Source organism: Coturnix japonica, chromosome 7 (genome assembly GCF_054131305.1).
Source record: "Coturnix japonica strain WE chromosome 7, WE-NBRP24, whole genome shotgun sequence".
Taxonomy (NCBI): domain Eukaryota; kingdom Metazoa; phylum Chordata; class Aves; order Galliformes; family Phasianidae; genus Coturnix; species Coturnix japonica.
Window position 1 is genome coordinate 5,702,175 of NC_140669.1, and position 27,071 is coordinate 5,729,245.

The 27,071-nt window shown below is 38.5% G+C and overlaps 1 protein-coding gene and 1 long non-coding RNA gene across 28 annotated transcripts in view; one reads left to right on the forward strand and one right to left on the reverse strand.

The window, feature by feature from the left end:
* The first annotated feature begins 7 nt into the window (after positions 1-7).
* The window catches only part of LOC107316882 (uncharacterized), a 44,918-nt gene continuing 17,854 nt past the window's right edge, over positions 8-27,071 (forward strand). Inside the window, exons 1-2 of the long non-coding RNA XR_001556626.3 lie at positions 8-440; positions 522-687. This is a non-coding gene — a long non-coding RNA (uncharacterized LOC107316882). The remainder of the gene's footprint in view (positions 441-521; positions 688-27,071) is intronic.
* R3HDM1 (R3H domain containing 1) overlaps positions 5,277-27,071 on the reverse strand; it is a 40,825-nt gene continuing 19,030 nt past the window's right edge. For 7 of the 27 annotated variants that reach the window (XM_015868868.3, XM_015868863.3, XM_015868871.3 and 4 more), the window contains 14 exons: positions 25,959-26,213; positions 23,267-23,421; positions 22,193-22,294; positions 19,448-19,708; positions 18,808-18,928; positions 15,430-15,584; positions 15,044-15,192; positions 12,933-13,036; positions 12,295-12,459; positions 9,218-9,387; positions 8,869-9,019; positions 7,696-7,778; positions 6,943-7,027; positions 5,277-6,639 (listed from right to left, as the gene is read on the reverse strand). In XM_015868868.3, the coding sequence (XP_015724354.1) occupies positions 6,272-6,639; positions 6,943-7,027; positions 7,696-7,778; positions 8,869-9,019; positions 9,218-9,387; positions 12,295-12,459; positions 12,933-13,036; positions 15,044-15,192; positions 15,430-15,584; positions 18,808-18,928; positions 19,448-19,708; positions 22,193-22,294; positions 23,267-23,421; positions 25,959-26,213 (2,324 nt within the window). In that variant the 3' untranslated portion in view covers positions 5,277-6,271. The remainder of the gene's footprint in view (positions 6,640-6,942; positions 7,028-7,695; positions 7,779-8,868; positions 9,020-9,217; positions 9,388-12,294; positions 12,460-12,932; positions 13,037-15,043; positions 15,193-15,429; positions 15,585-18,807; positions 18,929-19,447; positions 19,709-22,192; positions 22,295-23,266; positions 23,422-25,958; positions 26,214-27,071) is intronic. The other 20 variants (XM_015868876.3, XM_015868875.3, XM_085552181.1 and 17 more) reach the window with 15 other exon arrangements.

Consider the following 27,071-nt stretch of genomic DNA (forward strand, 5'->3'; position numbering starts at 1 on the left):
CCGTGGGCCCGGCCCCGCCTTCTGATTGGTGCCCGCCCGCGGTCGCGCGCTCGATGGCGGCAGATTCGCGTCAGGCTGCGGGGCGATGGGCGCCATGTTGGGCGCCATGTTGGGCGCTTCGTGCGTTGCCTCTGAGCGGTTTGCAGCGCTCCGACCCGGCTTCGAGGCTGTTGTGAAACATCGCTACTCTGTGGCGAGGAAAAAGAGGCCTGTGCATACGTGGTGTGTGGCTGTGCGGCTCACCCGGGAAAGCCAAGTGTGTGTGTGGAACTGAGGAAAAGCGGTGCTCGGTGTGTGGGGAAGAACCGAGCGCGGTTTGCTGTGAGGAGCAGCGCTGCTGCAAGGCCTGCACCACCACAACGAGAGAAAATGTTGGAGCAGGCCAAGGGAAGGGCACATGGTGTCCGACCTGTGAGAGCTGCGCTGTGTGTGTACAGCTGGTAAGGGTGACATCAAGAGGAATTGTTTTTGTTACATTCTCATGTAGCTACAGTTTAACACATCTCACCGTCTAACCGTAGGGTCAAGGAGCTGCTGCAGTTGATCGCCTCAGTGGCTGCCGTTAACCACAGCTCATAGCCCTGAAAAGCTGCAAATACACGGAGCGTTGTAGTGCAGGACAGGGATCAGGCTGGGCTGGTTGCACAGTGAAGAACACGGAGGGCAGAGAGCTGCACATGGACTAAGGTACCTTCCAGAGCTTTGCTTTGAAAAGATTCTAAAGGGTTCTCTCATGCCCAGCCGGCTTCCCAAGTTGCTTATATTTGCAATGTTGTGTAAGGTGCAAGGAAGCTTTACAGCCCACCTCCAGAGCATTTGCTGCTTCTGAGAACATACAGAGCCAAATTTGATTGAAATTCCATCTGTCACTCCTGTGGAAATGTGAGCTGGTATCAGATAAATATGCAAAATTGAATTTGGCAATCAGTATTTGAAGTAATGCAAAAAAGCTGTTTACATTTTAGGACATTGGTGATTCACACCTTCCCCTCTCAAAAAAAAAAACCAACCCAAAATTCTCTTGGATTGTAAAGGAAGATATTTCCATGAGTGGATTTCTTTTAATTGCACTGTTAACTGGATGCTAATCAGTGGTCCATTAACAAATCAAAGTATCAGTTCAAACCAGTTAAAAAGGATTTAAATTAACATAGAGCCAAGCTCTGGTGTGTTTCCTAGCATCTGTAAATCAGTGCTGTAGCCTATCCTAGCACTATCCTAGTGCTGTTTCTTACAGTAACTAATTTGGACACTGTACAGACAACAAGGCTGTGATGTGTGCCAGTCTCTCCAACTGATCTTATCACAACTGCAGGGAAGAGTTCCAAGGTAGGTGTTAGGAAGAAGCAAAATGTCCCCAGTTCAAGTTCTGTAAATTGAGTTTGACGTAATGCAATATTGCAGTTTTGTTTCTTTTTTAATATAGTTTCTTTAAGTTAGGAAATCAAGTGTAGCAGATCACTTTGGGTTGAAGTCGGTAGGTTCCATGGCCACCTTGTAGCATTTCTGTGCCTCAGAATTTCCACTGCTCTCAGCGTGATATGTCACCATCAGTCCTTATAAGGTCTCATTCAGATTCTCAGTCATCTGGGGCATGGGAACTGAATTAAGAATCAACTTCACTGGTGAGCATCATACACAGAAGCACAGTTTATTTCTATACCCGATGGCAGTTTTTAAAGCAAATGACAATCAGCAACGTACAAGTTTTCCTATGTGGCTCTTTGGTTTACAGCATTTGTCTGTTTGACATCAGATTTCTCTTCAGAAGTGCAGAAACAATTCATTGCAGTTGCTTGTATCCCACAGAATGACTGCTTTGTGCTTTACTGGTAAGACTGACAAAATAGAACAGCAGGTGTTCATGTGTTTGTGTCCTGTACCAAATTTTAATGCTTCTTCATCCACTTCCACCTGACAAACTTGGACAGTGGCAAACATTGCAAAGAAGTAGTTACAAGCAGGATAAAAAAATAAGCCTCGTTAAACAGGGCCCATCAGATAGTCAGTCCAAAGTCCAGCCCTAAGAGCCTAAACATACGAGGCAGTCACTGAACTAAGGGGAGGTTCTCACATGTTTCAAACATGACTGCATCATTTTCAAGTTAGCCAAGAGACAACTTCATTTACACTGAACCTCACATCTAAAACTTCCAGGTGTGAATAACGGTTTTCCTCTTAATTTTCAAATAAAAGCACCTAAAGAGACATAACTTTCCGAAGGTTTTGGACATTAAGTCCTTTTAAGGGTTCTGTTTTACATATAAGAGTTAAGACTTCTAAAATGAAGTCACATTAATGTTGTGCACTGATTAAATGTATATTTATTGACATCAGTAGCCAAAAATACCCAAAGTGAGGGATCAGGAATTTGAGTAGAGGCAGCACATCAATATTCATGTGAACCTGGGCTGTAGAAACACCAAGGGGACTGAAGTCAGTCCTGTCTGAACTGTCATTTTTCCTGACATTTTATTTAGAGGTGGTTTGATCAGTTTTCTCCAGAGCTTCATATTCTTATTCATATTCTTTGCCTCAGGGCTAAATATGGGAAATTACAACCAGCACCAATTTTTCTAGAGAAAAAGAGCTCATCATGCAGCTAAAGCAGATCTTTACAAACAGTAGTTGCAATTTTAATTCTCTTTTTGATATCCAAACAACCTACTACCAGATTAACTTAAACTAGCATATGTCAAATGTGAAGTTTTAAGGCACAAATAAGTGTGTAAACACGAGAATAAAACTTTATTCCACCTTGAGAACAAAATGGCTTGTGTCACTGGGTAGGAATGACAGCAAAACTGGTCTTACTGTGCAATACATGTTGTGTGTCATAGTACCTTATTTGATTCACTCAGCTAAGCAATTCTTCTCATGCTGTGACAAAACAAAACTCCCATCTATGTACCACCATCCTCATCTGGATCTTGAAACAATTTACAACGTCAGCCTGCCCAGGTCCAGTGATGTTAGGGATGGTTACAGTACTATAGACCTCAATAGCAAGTGCACCACAGTGTTCAGTTTTTTCCTTGTAATGTTCCACTATTGAGGTCATCTTTGAGGTCTGTGCGAATGCAAGAAAAGGATTTGAGATTAAAATAGGTTCAATTTGTTTAGGGAGGAGTCTCAGGAAGATGCAAGAAAGATTGCTGACATTTCACTCTATGCCAATGGCTCGGCAGCTGGGTGGAGGCTGGGAGCAGATTCTCAGGTGTGCTGTTATGTTTACCTGAATCCAGGCACGCGCCCATGGGATTTTCAGTGCTCCCCAGGGATGGGGCTTGTTTGTTTTCTTCATTCTGAACAATTGTTTTCAGTGTACAATCACAACAGTGAATGTGTTCACAGTTCAGGGATGCATTTAGTACAGTAATGTTACTGCATTCATTAAAAATTGAACTCAAGTAGTAGCCTTGGGTGGAGTAGATAATAGATTCACCTGGGTTTTCTAGTTATTCTTGAATGCTGTTTCCTCAGCTTTAGCAGTTACAACATGCTCCCAGCCAAATGAAACGTATTAGATCACTGCAATATAATTTGTGTCTTTACTTATTCCCTTTTGCCATTATTTACTTTAAAAATGGCTCCCATGGCAGGAAGCTCAAATAAATGAGTTCCAGGTTGGTGAGAACACTTCAGAAAACTGGTTTTCCATACCATTTCTATTCTGTGAAATAAATCTAATTGCAGGGTCTTTGTACACAGACCCGAGTTGTGCCTTTTAAGGAACCAAAAGGGATAGAGAAGTCAGGGAAGTACAGCTGGTCTTATCTTACTTGAAGTTTGAAGGCTAACGTCTGATGAACCCTCATAGGGACAGTACAAAGTGGCACAAAATGTGCAATGAACAGATCACTGTAAAGTAGAAGTATTTTTTAAACTTTGAAGTCTAAAATGGGCACTTTGATACTTACAGAGCCCTGTTCATTATGATCAGTGAGACACATATCAGCCTATCCAGGCAAAACATGTTAACTGCCCCTGCTCAACAGAAGTGCTCAGAAAGGGTGACCTGTCTGCAGTAGTAGTAGGGAAGAGTCATATTCTGGGTTAGTATACACTATTAACTGCTCTGGAACAGTTATATTGGGTGTTATGCTTAGTACTGTGCTTTGGTCATTCAGAATGGACACTAACTCGGTTATTTACTCATCTTCTGCATCAGTGAAAAATCATGTCCTACAATTTTTTTTATCCAGAGGCAGCAACTGCCTCTCCGAGTTGCAGCACCTGTAATTATCAACTTCTGCCGTATAGGATTAAAACCATAATATTGAGCTAGTTCTGCTTATTGGCAAGAAGCAGTGATGCAGCTTGTGCATCGGTCACATTATCATCTGTGCTGTTCAGGAGTGGAATACTGTAACTTAGATAACCTGGGGTTAGATTTTCTTTGGTCGTGGGTGTGGTAATCTACAGCAATTCCACCTCAGGATGAAAACAGATATCCTCTCAGGTATGACTGTTAATTCAGCTAGCAGCAGATGTACTTGAATGCCAAGAAGCATCATCCTTTGAGCAAAGTGATCCTACTGTTAAGTAGATGTGTATTTTGGCTGCGGGCTTAAAGTCCAACATTTTCCTTCTGCTGTAGGAAATATCCAGAGGGGACATTTACTTTCAGCCATGTGAATACGTGTCATTACAGCCTTTGTCAGAACCAGGTTCCACACGCTTAATTCATTAGCCTATCTCATCCCCAGACAGACCACGTTTTTCCTGCATGAATAATCACACAAATGATTTAGAAATGAACCACACAGAGGACAGCTCTTGCTGCTTCACACATTGATGTTTAGTTGTTCAGTGGCAGAAGTTTTAAAATGAGGAAGAAATTAGGCACCAAAATTCTTTACTTAACCACAGTAAAATGTTTTTAAATGTAACATTTACCTTAAATTTCCACTTACAGAAATTAAATATGCATGTTTTACAAAGCTGTGGCCTTAAGGGAAGGAAACAGGTTGTTATTTGCCTACACGGCAAGTCAGCACCTATGTTAAAACCAAAAAACAACGAAACAGGGACAGCCCTTATAGTCTCTGATTTATTCTGTTTTCACTTGTATGGGGGAAATGCTTAAAAAAAAAAAAAGATGGAGATGTTGTAAATAAATGCTTTAAGAAGAGGAAGAGAGATGGTGGTTAAAAAAAATTACAGTAGCAGTTATTTTCAAGTTATTTTCTCACATTCGAAGGGATCCAAACCATCGGTGTGTTCATCCAGGTCTCAGAAGGCTCCTAGAACTTGAAACAAGTGCACCGAAAAAGTTTGTGTTTGTAAACATTTATTTTCTTGAACTGAAAAAGGCGTCAGCACACATTGTACAGCCTTGCAAATTACACAAATTGAAAAAACGTTTGTTTCATCTTTATGTGCAATGAGTCTTTTGATGTCCAGTGAGTATCTGCAAATGATGAAAACTTAAACCATTAAAAAGGTTTCCAGCTCTTATCAAACACAATTATCTTAGAGTGAAAAGAAAAGAGATTCATACTGGTGGGAACACAATTAAAGTGCAAACATTTTGTTACTTGTGAAGATACATTTTAGTTTCTTCACCTTTTTGCTAAAAAGAAATATTAAAATGTGATTCAGTGAACGTTCTTTGTAATCTATTCATATTCCCCTATAAGTACTTATTCAACTCATTGGATCAAAGCGAATCCTTCAAGGGTACAATGAACTTGTAATTTCTTTTGACATCGCTTGAATGAATCTCAAAAGAAAGCAACCATCTAAGGAATTAACTAGTTACTAAAATTATATATTTCTTTCCTTAAAAAAACAAAAGAAATGCAAGTGACAGGGAACAGGTCAATCTGAGTATTTGGGGCAGTTCACTAGAAAATGAGCATAATTCCTCAGGATCCTGCTTTGGAATGGACAGCTGTGTGCTGGCAGTGAACAGGGATTATAAAATACAAATCTGAATGTGGGCTTTTATGAATGTTTGCTATACAATAGAACTTTGGATCTGATACAAGAAGTCAAAAATATAAAACAAAACTATTATAAAAGTAGGGGGCATTTCAATGGCATTCCGTATAGAAAGCTGCCTTTCTCAAGGATGATTTCTTGCTCTGGTCTGGAATTAACTTTTTCATCGTGCTGGATCACTGGGTTATTCTTCAATGGCTAATGTCACTTATGACAAAACATCCCAGGAATCTCTGTGAGAAGAACAGAAACCCTGCAACATGAAGCTGATCAAGGAGAGGAGGACATGGAAGTAGTAAAGGCTGAGTGTCCACCAATGTGACTGCTACTGAGAACTAGCCCTTTCCAGGATATGAAAGTCGTAGTGCTTCTTGCTTGTTCTCAGCCTGAACTTGTTAACTGAGGTACTACTTTGTTTCTTCAATGCGTTCTGAGCAGCCGACATTGTAGGGAACATAGCTAGAACTGTGTAAGTGGAGGCCAAGTCAGTAGCTTTGCATGGCTCAGTGTTCACATTACTGTCTCCGCTGCCACAGTAACGCCGGTGGTGCTGCTGCTGTGTTTGTAGACACTGTGAATCCCTCAGCCACCGGATCTTGGCACCGACTTTTAAAAGTTCTCCAAATAGTTTTTCTGCTTCCATTCGAGTTATACCTTCTGGCAGTTCAGTTATTTCTAGAACTTTTCCCACAGCTGAAACAAGAAAAACATCGAATCAAAATTTGTTGTTGTACTTAAAGATGCATCAAACAGTATCTCCAGTTGGCTGATGTTACAGGCTACTACAAAGGCATTCTGTTGCTGGTAGAGGGCAATGCTTCTTTCACACATAGCACTGCTTACAGCTGCAAGCGTGCAAATAAGAGCTGAGATTAGAAATAGGCTCCTTAAGAGAGCAAGGCAGGCAATCAATGCTGAATTTTGCAGTAGATTCATGAACTGACTGTACCGTCTGACTTGCTTTGCTCTTATACATCACCTGGCTACGTTTTATACCTGGTTCTCCTGCACCGAGATCTGCTGAAGCAGCCTTCTTTGCTGGTTTCTTTCCCCTGTTTCCATGCCTGTTTCCAGGCTGACACTAGAGAGATGGATATAAATGATGTATTTTAATGACAAGGCATCATATCTTAAAAGTTCTACGTTACCTCACTGTAAATCCTTGACTTCAGAAGAAAAGAAGGGAATGATGAAAAAAATCACCTTAAAGCTTATCAGAAAAGAATAAACCACCTCCCCCCAAACCCATCACATCTGGCTGATCTCTGGTAGAACTGAACAAGGTAGGGTCGGAGGGTTTAAGTCTCTCCCAAGCAGTAAATACGGTTTTGCCAACACTTAATATTTTCTTTTCTTTTAAGAAACAAACCCACTTTTTGCTTAGGAATATCTGTATTTCCTTTTTTTTAAAAAAAAAGTCCCTTTAAGCAAACTTTTTTAGAACTCATTTTTAGAACTTCTGACTGCTTCCAGGAGAATCCGCATTCTACACTGTGCCTTGCACCTTCTTTCACAGGTTGAAGTTTCAGTTCAAAAAACAAGTTACATTTTAGAATAATGCTTCTCATTACTTCTACCATAAGAACACCAGAAGTATCAAAAGAGAATAAAACAGTTATTAGAAAGCAAGTGCTTTCCCATCAATTACTTTTCTAATGCAATAATATAAGTTCCTATTCATTGGTTATTATAATTGCAGTCCTAAATTGCTTTCTTCTGTGTTGCCATGGTCAGTGTTCCCTTTAGTACCTGTTGGCTTGCTACTTGTCCACGTAATAAAGATGGTGGATTGTATTGCAGGGGCTGGCCAAGCAATGGGTATCTGGCATCTCCTTAAAGAGAAAGGTAATTAGAAGGGTTCCCCCTGCCCCCAAAATATAGTAACAGAATTCAGAGGTTTTGTGTGTATCTTATATAAGAGAAAACAGAATGAGTATGCACAACGCTGTGTATTTGGCTAAGCTGGGAAAATAAGATTTAGTGTGATGAAGTCACATGCTGACCACAGGGTGGAAACATACAAGCTCGAGGCTTTCTTGCATTTAAGAGTTACGCTGACAAACACACTAATATTATTCACCGTGGTGTCACCTGAGAGGAGCCTTAATAAAGGACATCTTGGTGTACAATTTAACCATTTCCACAGTTGTATCCCTGGTGAGTGCCAGGTATGCCTTCATATTCCTATTTGTTGACTACCAAACAGAATTCTTTTTAACAGCCACAGAAGATTAAAAAACTCGAGACATATTTTGCAACCAGAAAAACTCGGAATTTTTGCTGGATGTAAAGGTGATGCAGCAGACAGGACAAAGACAAACAAAAGAAAATAAAGTTTCTTGTACCAGTAAGGAAGACAGCAGCACTTTTCCCTAAGTCTTGCTTTACTAATGTAATTTTTCTACAAAATAGACCATTGATTTTCAGTTTTGGAATGACACACCAGGACATCTTTGCTCACTAACAAAGGACTTCTTGTTTGTTTCCAAAACTTCACATCATACTGAAAATTCCCTATTTTCTGTGGTTTTTTTTCCTCCTGATAACATGGCAGAAGAGGAATGAATTTATTCTAAAATACTTTTTCCTGCTACCATACCAGTTTTTTTCTAAAAGGAATCAAGAATTCACACTTAGCAGTGGTTTGATTCAATGCATTTCTCAATGAAGGAAAGGGTCTGGGCAGAACATTCACCTTAAAATTCCAGTTTATACCCTTGTCCCCGAAAGATAATATCACAACCATAACATGCATTAAGATGAGCTAGTGGATGGCTTTGTTGATCTTCCTTCAGCAAGATTACTACTAAAATGAGCCTCAGTTTGTCAAGAAAATCTTTTATGTCTTTTAAGACACATAAAAAGAAAAACAACAACAAACCAACACACACACACACACATTTTAGTTATCCAGAACTGTACCTTGTCCAGGGATGAAAGGTCTAGAAAACTGGGGCACAATAGAAAGAGATGTTAACGAGGGACGGATGTTCTTGAGGTTTGACAGCTGAGCTGGTGCTGGTGATTGGGCAGGCGAGGTGACAGGACTACCTAGTTGAGGACTATGCTGCAACTGGATAAACAACAAATGTGTATTTGAAAAGGTATCCAGGTAAACAAGCATGCCAGCACTGGAAGCAAAAGTACTATTAAGTACTATCAGAACAGATTTGATTCCAAAAAAGAACTTTTGGGGAAAACCAAACCAAACCAAAACAAAAACAACTTATGCAAATAAGTCATGCTAGAAAATAAAACAGTAACCTCATACCTGTGCAGCACCGTCTAAAGTGCTAAGTTCTGTGGACTTCTGCCCCCTTTGATGATCACAGTAATATTTATTCTGTTTCCACTGTGGAGGTGAATGGTTCCGAGGCTGGGGGTTGTTAGGTATATTTAGCTGCATCATTACTACTCCTCCACCCGGTGGTGCTGCTACTGCTACATGGCAAGAAATTGCGTAGGATACAGTTAGTTATCATCAATTTCAGTTTTAACTTTATTAGAAAAGACACGAATTAATAAAAATAAAGGAAACAACGCTAACGACATCCTGCTAAACAAGCTTCTCATTTCTAGAAAACTAGGACAGGATATTCTGTACAATTGTATTTCCACTATGAAATAAATCCACACTAGATTAGCTTGAGAGGAGGTTTCCTAGAGCCATAGAAGATAAACAGCCACTGAAACTCATTATTGGGAATATTTTTAAAAAAGAAATTCAATTTAACAATAGTTGCAAGTATTCTGCATTTACTGTCAGAGTAATGTTCCCTTTGATATGGTGCCATACATTAGAAAGATCTGGAATCGGTCTTTAGTCCCAATCAACATTTTATTCACTCACACATTTTATAACTGATCCTACAAGTCTGGGACTGCTTTTCTGAGTAGGGAACGTAGTTTGTTCCACACTTTGCCAATACCACTTAGCAGCTGTGGTAGCTGCAGAAATCCCAGTTATGGGAGAACAGCCAAACAGCCAACGCTGCTCCATGTGGTTTTGTGCAAAGACTTGTGATGAGAGTTTTTCTAAGAGATTGTTCTCCCCCTGTCCCAGGTCATCTATGATGTCCTATTTACTTGAAAATTGTTGTTTGCCATTTCCTTCTTCCTTCCACGTTCTGTTTATGTAATTTCTCAAAAACCATGCTTAAAACACACTGTTTGAACACCATTTAATTATCCACCTTCAAACAGTGAGTCCACAATCTTTTCAATTCATTACGTACATCGAACCATCAGTTAGGAAACGTGAATCAGATTACAAAATGTATTGCTCTTATATCTTCTGAAAATGGGCTACTGTACTCGCTACCACTACCCCTGCATTCCAAAAAGAATCCAATCCGATTCCTTGGAAACACAGACCATACAGTGTAGAGTAACAAGCTCTTAATATTACAACTGTATTAGCCTTGCTAATATTTACTATATTGATTTCTATCAAAACAATGTGATAATAGCAATGCTTTTACATCTATGATTCCTTCCCAACTTTTTAAAACGGCACAAAGTTCTACCTACGTGCTACAGATTGAAATGTACTCATCAGATTACCCTGCCAACTTTAGTGGAGGGTATAAAACTGAAAATGTATAAAGTCCCTGCTTTGTCCTTGTAAAAGCTGCATGGTGAATATTTCTATTCTGTTGCACAGCAAAATAAAACAGACTTCTGCTTATGGATTGCTGCTATAATCAGCATAACACACAGCAAGCTGCCAAGTGGCAAGGCCTCTGTAATTTCTATACGCAAATTTGATGCAAAGAGGCAAAAACCAATATACGCACTAACTTTCATGGAACAACACTGGTTTGTTATTAATTATGCATGTATTAATAAATATTATAAATGTTATATTTACATTTTACTGCTTTATAATTTCTACAGTGCCTGGCACATACCGTTAGTCATCTCTGTTCTGTGAGATAAGAACTCCTGAGGAAATAACCTACAGCATTACTGCTTGACAAATGTCACATGCTGAAAGTTTTATGGTAAACTACAAAAGAAAACTATAGATCCCCAAATGCTGTTTCTCTTTACTTCTATTACAAGTTCCACAGCATTTGAGTAAGTGAGAATAAATGGAACTCTTTTCCTGTAACAAGTATGCTTGAAATCAAATGTCATAGAAGGCAGATGCAGATGTTCAGCTATTAAAAAGCACAATAAGATAAATCCTTGAAAGCCTGCCAGACTGAGTCTGCTTCCCTTAAAATTTTTGAAGAGGAGAAACACCACTCAGTTACCTGCCTATATATATCCTCAGCCTCCTTACCTTGAGATGATTCCTCAAGGTATCACCTCAGTATTTCTGTTACTCAGATCATGCTTTTCTTTATTCTCTCAATGTTTGGAAGGCTTTCACATTCCCCAGCCTTGTATAAATGACAGTTTAACAGGTTTGAATCAGGCCTTCAAAGCAGCATAAAACCAGAACTACCAGGATAAGGGTAGAACAAACCAGCGCTAGACCAATTTTGGACATCTGGAAATGGCTGTCTTTAAGAATTACACCCAAAGAGAAAGAAAACTAAAATTGCCTGTGAACTAAAATACACTGCTGATCCAGCTATCGTGCCACTTAACTGCATGTTACCTATTTACTAATGAATAGTCTCTAAAAATATCTTTAAAGATAATAGGTCATAAGAGACATCAATGTGTAGTGGAATCTAGGTCATTGACCTACTTGTTCCAGCTATTGCTTACAAATACTGATAGCAATGCTGGAAATTACAGCCTTTTTTTTTGGTGCCAACAGAACCTCTCATGCATCAAATTCCCTTTCAGTAAAATAAGGACAGTAGTACAGACTACAATTAAAGGATTGATCTACAAACCTCTGGTTTGGAGGCTAACCCTAATGCCCTTAATTTCCTGACCAGCTCATCAATTTTATGATAATTGTGGTTGGAAATTCAGAGATCTGAAGTGTTTGCATATTAATATTTATAAATGTTTCAAGGGTATGACAAGCTCTATGTCACTACTGTTTTCATACTGCATTGAAGCTGCTATATACAGGCCTTTAAAAAAGATATATTAATATTTTATAGAGTAAAACATTCCAAATCTGATTTAAGTAGTTCTGCTAAATGACATTCTTCTCTGTTGAAGAAGGCTGCCTCCAGGCTGCTCGTATAAAGTTGGCTATTGTTTCATTTAGATCTGATATGGTCATTTTTGAAGTTACAATGACAGTAATTCAGATGAAGCATTATGATAAAGTACTTGCAGAGACAGCACTCAAGTCACAGTTGTTCTACAAGTAGCCATGAAATCAATCTGATAATTTCTAGACAGAATGGCTTAGACAAAAATCCCAATGAAAGATACCTTTTATTGGCTGCATGATGGAAAGACCAGTGGGTGAACTTTTACATGAGGGTGGAGACACTATGCTGTAGTGCAAAATGGAAGCAGCCTGTTGCGGCTTTGACTTTGATGAAGGTGACAATAATGTAGGAGGTGATGGCTTCTGACTTGAATGGTTGTTATAAACTATGGAAGTAAAGGCAGTAAATAAGGCTAACAGAAGAAACAAACATGAGAACAGAATACTTCGGAGTATTTAATTTCCCCTTTCAACATTAGAAAAGTCTACCTCACTCCTCTCAATCCAAGCCCAGGATGCTTACACTTTTTAGCATCTTCTTATGATCTTTAAAAAAAAACAGACCCACGCAGCCACTCGGGAAAAGATTAAAGTCATTGTTCCCAAGTCCATCTCAATTCAAAAGCAGACATGCAAGGCATTGTGGTGTCCAATACTGAATTCTAGCAAAGTAATGAGAGTTTTCAATGATAAACAAATTAAGATGTGAAGTTCACCTGTCTCCAGTCTAACTTCAAACACAGAATACAGAAGGAAATAAAGAAATACTTAATTCTAAATCAATCCCTTAGTAACAAATATACAAACACTGGATAACAATGGCTAGAAATTTGCTCCAAAAAAGCTTTAGTCCCCCAACCTGCACATTGCTGTCCTTGAAGCTGCTGTGAGTTACATGGTGATGATGTTCTAGGAAACTGTATCTGCTCTGATCCAGGAGGCTGCAAATATCCTACTGATGAACTGTAATAATAATAAAGAGAAAAGAACGTGACTAACAGAAGTTTGTTACATTTAATCCCAATCACTGCATTTGTTGCCACCAGATACTACAAGTTACTGGGACTTCACTGATTTCAATCAGTAATATTCCCACTTACCCCCTGCCCAGGAATCTGTTCTTCATAAGACAGTAGTTTCAAGTCTGTTCACTGGCCATAACTTATGACCTGGGTATATCAAGACTGTAGTAATTTATTTACTTTGATATGTGTGCAAATAGATGGTATAAAGAAGTACAAAATTAACCATAATTAGGTCTCAGTTAAATACCCACCACAGAACCCACCACAAGGAATTCACATGCTGTTTTCTCAGCTGGAGGCTGGTCCCAAGCAGCTGAGTCAGTGTACTCAGCACACAGGATGAGCACACCCATCCACTTGAGTGCAGAGTAAGGCAGCTTAGACAGATACCTACAAGGGTTGCCTTAGCACAGCTTTACCAAACAAGAGATTGGGAAAAAGTACCCAGTCATGGAAGAAGACAAAGAAATAGCCTTTCATTTATTTGCAATACATATAAAAAGAGTAATTTTGAAAGTTTTTTAATGCCAGCTAATTTTCAAGACATGCAAGGCAAAACAATAACCAACACAGCCAAACTCCATCATAACACAGACAGAACATCCTCAGGTTGGAGGACTACAACCTGAGAACAGTGCCTACAGAGTCTGGTACTTCGTGTCAGTACTAACAGAAAGTGAATATCCTGAGGGAATGAGACTTTAAAATAACTTCAAACTACAGAATAAAGGAAGCACGTTGAGCCTCCACTAGGAATCCATTTCCACACATGACTTCTTCACCTAAGTATTTTTTCCATCCTTTGTCCCTGAGACCAAGTATTTGATTATAAATTAAAAATGTTTGTATTTTGTAACAGGAAAAACTCAGTGGAAACTTAAACAAATTGCTTTCTATCTGCACAGGATGTACTCTTTCACTCAGCTTCTCATCTTTCTATTGATGTTAGTCTGCAATAACAACCTGTGGGTTTGAGGCCATTCAGTTTCTGCAGAACATTATTCTACGTTCTTTGTTAGAGTGCTGCAACACACCTATTTTAATAAAAGCAAGATGCTGTCCTAAGCTGCTAGTTTGCTCTGAATGCCAAACAAAAGTTACCCTGTTTGAAAGAGATGGCCATCGCAAATGACAGAAGAGCTCAAGCAATAAAGCTTACTATAAAAAAGTGTATCATTATGTCTCCCTATGACTCCACTGAATCTCAAACATAGCCAAAGAAGAAAAGGTTAAAAAGAACCTTAGGGTACAAAGAACAAGAATTCAGATTCATTTAACTGGATGAAGCCATGCAGCAATAACATAAATACTGAAATCTGTGCGCTCACAGATGGTTGAAGCAAGCTTCATACCACTACTGCTTGTTTAAAAGCTGCGAGCCAAGTATTTTTGAAACACACATGTAACAAGCATTAATTGTAATGAGTTCTTTTAGGTATTCAATTATCTGTTCTATCATAAGCACTCAAAATTATTTCTCAAACAAGACCTGAACATACAAGGAAGTTCCTATACTCATTTCAGAGCCAGCTTTGTGCTAACAGGTTTTGTTGGTTATGTGGACAAAAGGAAGCTGGAGTAATCTGCTTCACAGATTCAGAATAAAGAGAATAGAGATAACTGCAGGAAGGTATTGCTACTGGATGTGCTCGTGTTTCATGAGTGGAAAAGAAAAAAGAAAAAAAGGAAGACTGCAAACTACAATGTAAAACTTACAAGTAAAAGACTGCTGAAAGCATCATGAAACAGTATATTTACATTCAAACAAGCAGTACTGGTTGTTTCAGTTAACTGCATAAGAGCAAAAATAAACACCTAACAAAGCGTTTGCAAGTCTGCCTTTAAAATACATTTCAATACATGGAGCAATATAGCAGATATTGTCAGTTTCTTCAGAGTAATTAAACCTCATTGCTGAGAAGTCAAATAATTATATTAAACTTACCTTAAGTTATTCTGTTGACCTGATGGAATGACACTGTAGTAAACTGGCATTCCTGTTGTGGGCAATCCTTGATTTGACTGACCAGGAATTATTACAGGCTGTTGATATGTCTGCTGGGGCACTGCCTGGGAACCTTGAGGCACTGAAACCTGAAATTGAGAACGCTTTGAGACTTCCTTGTGCAGACAGCGTCTCCTTCTGCCTCTTGTTTAAAACTTCTGCTTCACATTTCAGTTGTCTTTGGTTATTGTTACTACTTTTTCAAGTTCCCACCCACATGTCACTTTGAAACACACTTGCAGATTTCATCTGCTTACAAAACAATGTTTAACTTATAAATAGATCACTCCAAATGCACAGATTGGAAAACTGAGTAAATTACTCACCTGGTAAGATGGCACTGAAGGATATGGAACGATCACACCTTGAATTTGATTCCCAACATTGTTGTGTTGGCCACTGACTAGATTTTGATTCTGAGACTGTTGAACTCCAACTAAACCCTGGTAGTTTTGCTGTTGGTTAGGCAAAACTTGGTAACCTGAAATTACACATTTAAACATTGTTTTGAATTAACTGACACATTTTATACATGGTTGCCTACATGAAGAGGTTCACGTGGCATTTTCCAGTGGCTTCCTACATCTGGCAGCTTTGTAAGAGCCGAACTTATCATGCACATAAAAAGACACCAACATTAGAAATTAACAGATTTATTCGTTTGCATCCATCTGGCACCAGCATTAAATACTTCACATACTAACTGCAGTGCTGATCTCACATGCTTGCATTGATTATACTCTAGTGAGTTACATGTGTTAACACCTTGATTTGCCTGGGGAAAGCAGAAGGCATTTGAACAAGGCACGCCAGATAACATTAAGAGACAGTTGTCAGTTGTCATAAATAATGCTGTTTGAGGTATACCAGCTTTGAAATTCTGGTTGTGATAACTTCTAGCATCTCAGGTGCCCCAGAGATAAAAGTATCAGTGATTCAAGGCTGAAGAATACCTTGCAAGTCCCTTTTTGGAAGGGCCATTTCTAAACTGAAATATGGAATGCTAAAACAATTAGGAACTGAGAGAAATCTTCCAGGTAAAAGTCACATTTGTATACAATGGAAGATATTTTAAATTTAATGTTACCATGTGGGGGAAAAAAACAAAAAAGAAAAAGCCCGACTTTCATATTCACCCCTATATTGCATAATAATAAATAATAACCATTTATTATTGCTGGTACCCTCTCTTACCTTTCAAAAGTGTCCTATCTAAATAAGTAAATAAATGAACCCACAGGTCTGGGTGCCAAACAGGAAATGGCACCTGTGCATTTATTATGCTCCAGCCCATTGTGCCCCACATTTTTTTAAAAATGCATTTAGGATGTAACTACTACCCCGATCAAAGCACATGCAGAACACAAGTGAAATTCCTTTCCCCACTGCTCCATCTTGGAGGTTATGTGCTTAAGTACTTACCGTACCAGCAAAACCCCCTAGCTGTTAGTGTAGCTGAGACAACAACAGCAACTACGACAGAGTAACAAAACAGGGCTAGTCCAGATGAACTGATGGCAAGAAGAGTCTGTATTTAACTCTAGTGCATTCACATTCTAACAGACTTGACATTCCCCATGCTCCCTGGCTTGATATGGAAGTATAATTAATACAGGAAATATAGCCCCAAAAAGACACTTGGATTTTGCGTCTGCATGTTTAAAAAATTGCTTGGTCTATTTTGTAAATAATTATTCAATTAACACAAAAGAAAACCCAGGGATGCTCATTCATTACATACATTCGGGGTACAACAAACACTGTGAATTAAGTCTCAGCTGGTTGTCTCTTCTAAAGAGACTGCAACAATGAAGACTGACAGACCGGTAACATCATCACATATTACTTGAGAAAATTAAAGGGAAGAAGGTTCAGTTAATTACGAGTGCTGTTCATTAGAAACACAATACATTACATATTTTCAGAGTACTATACAACTTTAGAACAATGCATGCTTGAATGAATACTTCTAATTACAGTTTGTAAAAGCTAAACTTGGACTGTGCACAAAACTCACTCTTATGTGCAAAATCCAAAACGCTGAAGTGTACTTTGTTACAGAATGATCTATAGCACCTAAAAAGCAACAGAATGCAACAGGGCTGCAAAATATGATAGATATGATCAATAATACATCTGTAGTGTAAACCCCTCACTTCCTAGACACTGCAATGTAGCTGTGAACATTTGTCACTTTGTTCTAGCACTTCCAGCGACAGATGTAATTGATTTTGCGAGTGGAGACAACTGGTACAATAGAAATTGACTGCCATAAAGGTTCCCCACTGCATTCCAAAGAATATTCTATTTCTAGCATCACAGTTTCACCTCTGCACTGAAAATGGTATGGCAGAAACACAGCACTCAGCAGAAAAAGAAAAGCCACACCTGCCACAGTGAACTGTCTCCTAACAGAGAAATACTACAAAACAGTAGCTCCTGGGAGAAGCATTACTTGACATTCACATAACTTAAAATGAATCACTTAATATAAGTTAGCAGATAGACTACAGAAACACATTATCTGAATGACATATTAAGAGTGAGAAATGGCTTTCAGGCACGAACACAGAAGTACAGTAAGCTGGCTAGCAAGTAACGACTACAGCTTGATACCAACTATTGCATCGACAGCTGTTGTTACAACTGTAGGAGCTTCATCACTGGCCATTTTGTAGCAGAAGCCAGTTGAATTTCAGTTGATGTTCCTACAGTAACTGTAGTCCAGATTTTTAATCAACCTGTGGTTAGTTCTCATGATTATGAGGACATGAGATGCTACTTTCTTAAAGAGCAATTCCTCCTATTTACATATTTGGACAAACAAAGCATTTAAAATAGAAGCGAAAAACCTAACACCTGAAACCCCTTTAAAAAGGAAGCCAGGAAGCAGCTGAAAAAGAGACCGGTTCACTGTGAGAAATATAAACCTCTCAGACAGTGTTACGGCCCCGAATTCAACAGCTCAAAGTCAGGCCATCCCATAATGTTAAACCAAACATGGTTTCAGTTGCCACGCTCTCAGAAGCTGTCATCTTTTATCCACATTTGTGTTTGGAAAATAATTACATAGTTAGTAACCGCTTTATAAAATGAATAAACCCCTGTAAGACATGATCTGCTCACTCTTGTGCTTGACCAGACAGACTCGCAGAACATCTGGAGCTGGAAGGGACCCAGCCTGAGGGACTCGCTGCTGCATTAGCCAGGCAGCAATGCTACCTTTCAGCTCAAACACAGCCACCCATACTGAGCCCCAGCTATTTCAGACGTAGCTTTAGCTCTTATTATGCATACTGGTCAATATCCAGATACCACTAGTCAATGGACAGAAAAATGATTTATTCCATATTGTACTAAACTGCAACTTAAAAAAAGTATCTTTTGTTTGGAACTTTCAGCAGATAAAACACATCTCTGCGATTTTACATCATTGAAAGTTCCCAGTCTTTTGCTTTGTCTTATCAGTTATTCATTTTATAGACAAAAAAAATTATCCTGTAACTTCGCAGCATGAGCCACTCACAGTTATAGCTCAGATCTCAAGTTTCATGACCAACTGACTTAAATTTTTCTGCTTCAGTTGTGCACTGTGTCCAATGTGTGAACTTCTATTCGAAATCATAAGGCAAAACAAGTTTTAAAAGCAGAGGACAATATATACGCAAGGCATTCTAACAAAATGCTGAGTAAGTTCAACAAACCTGTCTGCTGTCCAGGCTGTGCCAATGGTTGGTTTTGCTGTGTGTTGTAATGGACAGAAACAGGTCGATATTGTTGACTGGAGTGCGGATACTGATTGGGGGTACAATAACAGGCTGGCATCTAGAGACAAACAACAGTTAAAGAGCTTCAGTATCTGAAAATTTATAGAAGGCAGACACATAAACAGAAAGAGGGTAAAAGGAAGATACAAAACTTAAGTCAACCTTTAGTGACTGATTTCTTGGATTTCCATTGTAGAAAGGAAAATTCAGTGATATTACATCCTCCTACATCAGTACTCATTTCATGAACTGCTTTTAGCAGGTGTTGGTGACTACGTGTGCCATTTCAGCCAATGTCAGAAGAAAGCAACCCCATTGCTTCTAAAATGCAGCACCATCAATGAAACCATGGAGATGGTTGGAGGGAAGCTGATTTAGGATCTCAGGACCAATTTCCATTTGGTAGTTTTAAAATATTTCTACCAATAACAAAATGTGTGTTTTTGGTAGGTTTTTTTGTTTGTTTTTTAGACCAGCTACACATAAGGAGGCAGACTTTACCAAAAGCTCTCTGATGAAACAGCATGATTAGTTTCTAAACATAGCTTTCAGTAGGATGGAAACAAAGCCCTTGTACCTGTGGCACAGTTTGCTGCATATATCCCTGCTGCGGAAGGACCTGCTGGCTGACAGGGTGGCTGGATGGAGAGTAGCCCGGAGCAGAAACCGGCTGGCCAGAAGGCGGTGGAGGTGGAGCGGCTGCAATGATATAACCAGACTGCTGCGGGGGCTGCAGGACAACAGTGGACTGGAACATAGTGGTGTGAGGTTCAGCTGGATCAGTAGGTGGCTGACGGGCAAGACTCATATGGCTAAACTGTGATCCTAGGTTGTCTTGCTGTAATAGTTAAAAAAAAAAAAAAAAAAAAAAACAAAAAAAGTTACATTCAGATATACTTAAACAAACAAACAAAAAAAGCAAATAGGCAAATATCTGAAACAAAAGATTTCAGACAGGAATGTCTTAAATTATTGTACAATAGCAACATCAGCCAAAGAAAAACAGGAAGGAGCATGATAAGAACACAGGAATGAATTGTCTTCAGGGCTAACAGTGGGAAAGTATATCCACATTCAGAGACTCCATTCACTTCAAATACCTGATATTTTTATTTTTATTTTTTTTTATTATATCTGCCTCTATCTACTTAACTGCAAGAATTCAGTTGTCAAAAATACACCGGACTTCAAATTCTGCATGCAAACACAGAACCCCAGCTAAAACAGCAAAACTGACCAAGTACTGGTGAAACAATTTTTAGTTTTAGGAGCTTAAGGTAACGAAGCTTTAATCCTGGATGACAAGGTACATTTGTCAAACTTGTTATAATATGTACTAGTTCTCATGCTAAAAAACCAAATCCTTTCAACAACTGCAAAAAACCACTCCAGAGGTTACTGGTTCTTTACAACTGAAACCATGGTACTGATGGCACTGCACAAAGTCCTGTGACATTTGAAAACTTCTATTACTTGAACTAAGCCTAAGCACTTGTTCTTTACAAGGAATTCAACACCAAACAAATTACCAGCATCCCAGAAATTAGAAGTTATCACTAGTATCATCTTGGTCAGTAAACATCCAGTTTTGCATTTCAAAAAGCAGTCTCTCCAAATGTGTAAAAACTCAAAAATGTTAAAAGCACCTGATCCTCTCCCACATCACCCTGAAGAAGATAAAAGGTAACCAACAAAGACTAAGTTCAATTTCTGTCTTTTACAGATCATCTACATTCATATTTTATGACGACATTTTACACTTTCAGGCTTGGAACTATTCATCAGATATACGTATTTGCATGTAAAACTTTATTTGGAATACCTCTGAATTCAGAACATCTGTTTTCGTTCAATCAACAATTTACATTTCCCTGTGGCACTTCTGGAATGAGGCCTATTGACAACCATAATGCTTTTCTGCATCGGACTTTACATGCTGCTTCTCACAACATCTAGTTTAGAAAGGATACTGATATTTAATTACGACATAATATTAACTCTCAAAATGTCTAAAGGACAAAAACCAGCAGCACAGATTTGTACTGTACTATCAATACAAGAAAATCATCATCTGGTCAGTATTCCTGCAGTGACACATACAGTACAAACGATGAACCACTGAAACTTTATCATCAAAACAGGGATAAACCCAACCTTCCTGCACCAACTACAGGTGATAATTCATTCAGTCCATTAATGCTTTTCACTGAGTTACCTAAGTTGCCATCAGTAGAAGTGCTTTTTTGAAACTGACAGCACAATTAGTATTCAAACTCATTTCCTGAATGCGAAATGGCTTGAAACCATCATAAGCCTGGAAGGAGTTTCATTCTTTGTTTGAGCAAGCATATGCCTAACAATGATTGCAGATTATAGCACAGAACTAGCTCCTGAAATAGCTGCTGCTGGAAGCAATGCATCACACTGGTTAAATAACCATTCTCATTTAATTAACTGAGAAGTTAAGTTACTCATGGTGCAGTTTACATGTGCTCAAACAAATAACATGAGAAACAATGCTGCTGAAAAGAAAGCACCCTTAATGAAGTACAGTTCCTTTTAGAACTGTACACCTAAAGTACAAGTTAACAGTTATAATATCATTTTATTTAAATGCAGGCTATTGAATTCCAATTAATGAGCATCTGTTATTACATGATATGATTTATGTTGCAAACAGTAGCAAAATACAAACTTTGAATTCATCATAAAATAGCTACTGTATAACATGTAGAGCAGTTTGGGGAGTTGGAAAGCCTCAATTTTTCCTGGCCCTAGTTCAGATTTGTCTTTGGATAATGCTTTTCCTTCAGTAGGCTTCGCTCTACCTCAGTGATAAGATTCTTAAATGATACTCATTTTTACAAGAGACAAATGGATTCCAGTTCCAGCTTCCGCCTACTGAAAACATGGGATGCTCAAGAACTGTTTAAGAGTTTTTGCAAAGGGGCTTCAAAAAGTAACCTCAACAAAACCCAGCACAGCTGACCCTTGGAAAGCAATTAGGGGTCAGCAGAAGAAAAAGCAGACAGAAAGCAACAAGGATGGAAAGGATGGATGGAAGGACATTAGTCAAAAGGTACTGACTGGCCAACAAAACTTTGAAAAAGCTGTTTCTTAGTTAAATATATGTATGCAGTTCCTTGTTAATTTCAAGTTCAAGAGAACTATTTTCCACTACTCAGGTGATATTTTACTGTGACTGAAAAGCTAGCCAGTCATTACACTGCTATCACACATCACTTACAAACAACCCAAGCAAAGGTCAGCTCCCACTAATGATTAACCCACGCAAAAAGGAAATGAACAGAAGATATAATACCACAGAATATTGCTGGGTAGAGGAGACTGGCAGGAGCGGGGGTGGATAAGAGACTGCAGAGTACTGAACAGGCTGGGAAGAAGGCTGGAGAGGTCGGATAGGCTGAAGAAATAACAGGTTTATAAACATGGTTAACATAAGAGAAGTGAAAACAAAGTTTTTTTGTAACAGGACAATAAAGCAACTGTGTTCCAGATATTACCAGAAAGGGAAGGGATCCTTTTTTTTTTTTTTTTCTAATTAAGTTTAAAGACTGCATAGAGCTAAAAGTAATTTTCAATATCACAGTCAATAAGGCATTTGTTTTATGTTACACACTATACTGGCTATAAAGTTAGTCAGCAGATTGCTTTTATTTAACATTTACTATGTCTTTCAGAGAGATTGTTTTGAAATTATAAAATAAGAACTAAACTTACATTCTAAACAGAAGTTGTTTTAAAGCATCTAAAGACAGAATCAATCCATTAGCAGCCACAGAATAAAACATATTACTTTTATTCCCCAATACTGAAATATTTTCTGTGCACTGTGGTCATTTAAATACCAGAGAACCAGCCTGTTCTTCAGTGTGTGCCACTGTTAAGCAGGGCAAACCGAAGTGCTACTACAGAGGCATTCGCACCTATCAGTTCTAAGCTACCTCTTTGGTGCCAGCAGTGTGACTTGTACAGAACAGCCCAAGAATTCATCTGACTGAAAAGTAAGCTTCATGAAAAAATACTGCAACTGGACTAACTGCCCACCTTGCTGACCACGTGACGGGTGTCTGAGTATGAGTTACAGGATGAAGACAGAACCCCTTTTCATTTCCTCTATAATCTTGATAGCAAAACATTTTCAGTACATCTTTTTGTTTTCTATATTTCTAAGAAAAAACTGCCTACCATGTTCAGTTATTAGGAGAACTGACAGTTCTGAGAACTATGGGGAAAAATTCCATTTACTCATATCTGTGCAGCTATTCCTGCTTCTATAATGTGTGTCAACAGAGCAAACCTGCTAATTCCTTATCAGACAGCAGTAAGGCAGCATCAACCATCAATGCAAGCAGCATATATTTGACATGTGCACCTGTGAGAGGATGTGATTAGAGGCTGGCTGTTGCTGAGGTGGTGGGGGAAGAGGTGGCTGTTGTGCAGGTCCAGGCACTTGGGTCCTAACCGGTTGCTGAGGCATAGGAGGATTGTACACAACTGGAGTGCCATCTGGATTAAGGAATGGCTGACCTGAAAGGTTGAAGAAGAACAAACACAACCAGAGACAGACAGCTCTGTTATCCAAGTCTGGAGAAAATTAAGACAGATATATTTACAGCAGACAAAATGAATTAATAACATTTAGAAATAAAGTCATTTTGTTTCATATCAAATTTATGCCAAACCCTCACAACTACATTTACAATGGTCATAACTAAAAGGCAACTACACGCAGCTAAAACATGTAAATAAACATTTAAATTAGACAAAGAAACCCAGCATTGACTTAATGAGCAAAGATAAACATTTACCATACCCTGATAGTCCAGACAACTTATTTTTATTATGTGGATTTAAAAGGGGCAGAAACGATAAAAGACAACCCTACTAAAACAGCATATTAAGGACCTTTTAAAAGGCAGTTAAATGAATGAACTTTTTTGAACATCAACTGAAACACAGGCAAATGCAGAATAAAAGCAAATACCTGTATAAAATAGACACAAAGCAGAAGCAGCAATTATATTCCCGTAACTGCTAACAAGGTTGAAGTACTTCTATTCATAAATGAATTCCTTCAGCTTTCCAATGAAATAATGCAATACTATCGTCTTATTTAATAATTTGCAACTTCAATATTGAAGCACCCCACTATGGCCATTAAAAAAAACCCACAAAAACACAAAAAAACCTTCAAAGTAAATTATAAATAAACAGTAACTTGTTTTGCTGCCTAGGTTGGGGGAAGAAAAAAACAAACAAACACAAAACCACAACAAAACCCAAAGGAACAGCAGATCAGCAAGAGCCCATATTTAAGTTAGAATCACAACTTGAGAGTCCAGCTATTTTTTTTAATGAACATCACACAGCCCGCTCTGCAGTTCTATTGCTTTTCCGAGGAGAGCGTGAGTAAAAAATGCTTACAACATGAAGAAATACTTCACAATCATTTCTTTCTCTGCCCTCTCCTGCTGCTACGTGGAAATCTCTCCAACATAACTGGGAAATGACCACCATGCAGGAGGAACAAAGTGAAACCAATCACATGCAAAACATTGACACAGACATAAGTGAAATGAAGATGACTCAAAAACCACTACTTAAACTGCATCATGTTTCAGATGACACTATTTGCAAACTGATGGTAGCCTTCAATATCTGTAGTTATCTGTTTTGTTTACAGGAAATCTGAAGATTTTAGGATGGTCACGCTATAAACTGATGAAATATATAATATGAAAAATGAGCCCCCAGTATCCTTCACACTTACTGCAGAGCACACAAATGCCTACAAATGCTAGAAATGTTTGCTTTCCTAGCAAAATTTGATCACAATTTGTCACACTTGTGCTCAGATGGCCAACGTCACAATGGAAAATTCACATGTAAGATGCGCGGTGGTGCCATTACGCCTCAAAGCAAAGTCAACAGTGCTATGCCCAGAATCTATCCCTGAGACAGCTAACACTTCCTCCTCGAAATGCAGAAGCTTCCTGGAAAAATTAGCAGCTGCAGTCAGCTGTAACCAAATTCTATCAGGACCAGCACTAGCTATTCTTTAGAGGGATTTAGTAAAAGAAGCTTTAGCTGGCATATCAATATGTAGATTCATAAATCAAATAGTTTTCTAGTTTTGTATACAAGAATCACAGCTGATTTATGTTAAATTATTTAACTACATGAGAGAAATAATTTAACAAGTGATTATTTCAACAACAGCAATGAGAAAAAAAATCAGTTTTACAAAAGTACATGCAATTGCATTCAAGTATAATTAAGTTTATCTAGAGAACAGTAAGAAATTAATCCTGAAGTATTTCTCCATCTAGAAAGGAAACAAATCTGCATACTAAAATATCATCTGTTACACAGAAAAGGTAAAATCAAACCTTCAGTGTTCCTTAACTTCCACAAGCAAGAAAAAGGTTGATTTTCTTTCTTTTTTTTTTTTTTTTTTCTAAACCAGGCAAGAAGTTGCACATCTCTGCATCTACATTATGAACTTGCAGTCTCATGCTTATTAAAAATACAAGTATTGGCCAAATACACCAACACTGACTTAATCTTGTTTTAAACTGAAACAGGTTTAAAAACAGCATATGATCCATCCTTATTTCTGTCTCTTGTATTGAGTGCCATGAGTTTACAGAATGTTTATAGTAATGTGCAAAACAAAGGATAATGGATTCCTTCAAGCTGGTGTGAATACTTGCTCAGGAGCTCTTCTGTCAGTGAAACCATCTTATATTAGCAATGAAAAAGACTCTTCCCTCTCCCACTATTCTGTACTCTAGATAATAATTGACAAATTGAAGTATTTTGTACTAGCCACCATCAGAATATATTAAACCTATACATTAAAACTTGTACCAAAGTGCAAAGTGAGTTTACTTATCCCGTTTATATAAATGTCATGCTTGTAAAATTACATGCACTGAACACAAAAAAAAAAAAAAAAGAAAAGAAAAGAAAGGACAATACCGAAATTAACTCTTATATAAACACTTGCACATTTTTGTCTGAGTTCTCAACTGTAACAAGAACACCCACGAGCAGATACCAACCTGTTTGAGGGTTGATCAGAATACTGCCGGGTGGAATGCCTGTCGCTTCCAAGGGAAGCAAAAAGAAGCTACTGCTAGTAGGTGCCACTTGCCCATTTATGCCACCATCAAAGGAAAGAGAGTTACTAGTGCTGACAGCTGGATAGACGGCAGGCGTGCCATGAGAGGGCTGACTTAGAGCTGGCACTGGAAGAGGCTGCTGGGTGTGAGAAAGAGAACCCGTGGATGACCCTACACTACTAGAAGACTCTGAACCTAGGAAAGGAGTAATGAGAAATTGTTTTTACCTAAAGACAGAAACATCATGCTCACTTAATATATACATATACATACACACTTTTAAATGCTAACCCTTAAAGCTAAGCATAAGCACATAATTCAACAGTGGCCTTGCCAATGAAATGTTCATTCATCACCCCTGGAACACCATTACAAGATTCCTTTGGTAAACCAAGGGTCAGTTCAGCACTGCTTTGCACTCAACCATCTCTAGATCTGATTTCTGGTCAGAAAATACATCTGTATACATGCACATGCACTACAGTGCAGTTCTTCCACAGTTCTTATAACTGATGGCTCACACATTCCAAAAAGATGCATGCATACATATTGATGTACTCAAGGGTTTAGATACACCAGTTATGCACACACAAATGACAGCTATTGTACACATGCAGGCCATTGGATAACTCAGATCCATTCAGCCAAATGTCCCTTTAGATACACTACTTACATTACATGCTCTATAGACACAGCCTGCATGCAAGGAACCACTACTTTTCTGTGGCTACTACTTGTCTGTGATCTGTCTCACCTGATGGACAAATTGCAGAACATTAAAAATCCCAACACACTCTTCCCAACCTCCCCTCTCCCCTGGCAATTTTAAGGCTGAAATAAAAAATGTAGCTAGAAGAAAAATTAGGTAATATGGTATTTTTAACCCGAATTAGTCTTATTTGAAGTTCAAAAAGAATACAAAATAGCTTAATGAAAGAAATTACTTTACAACTGTGAATGGCTATAAATGTTGCAAGGCAGTGGAGAACCAGACCCTGAGCTTTCTGAAAGCTAATACATATTGACAAGAGCAACTTTCCAGAAGACCAACAT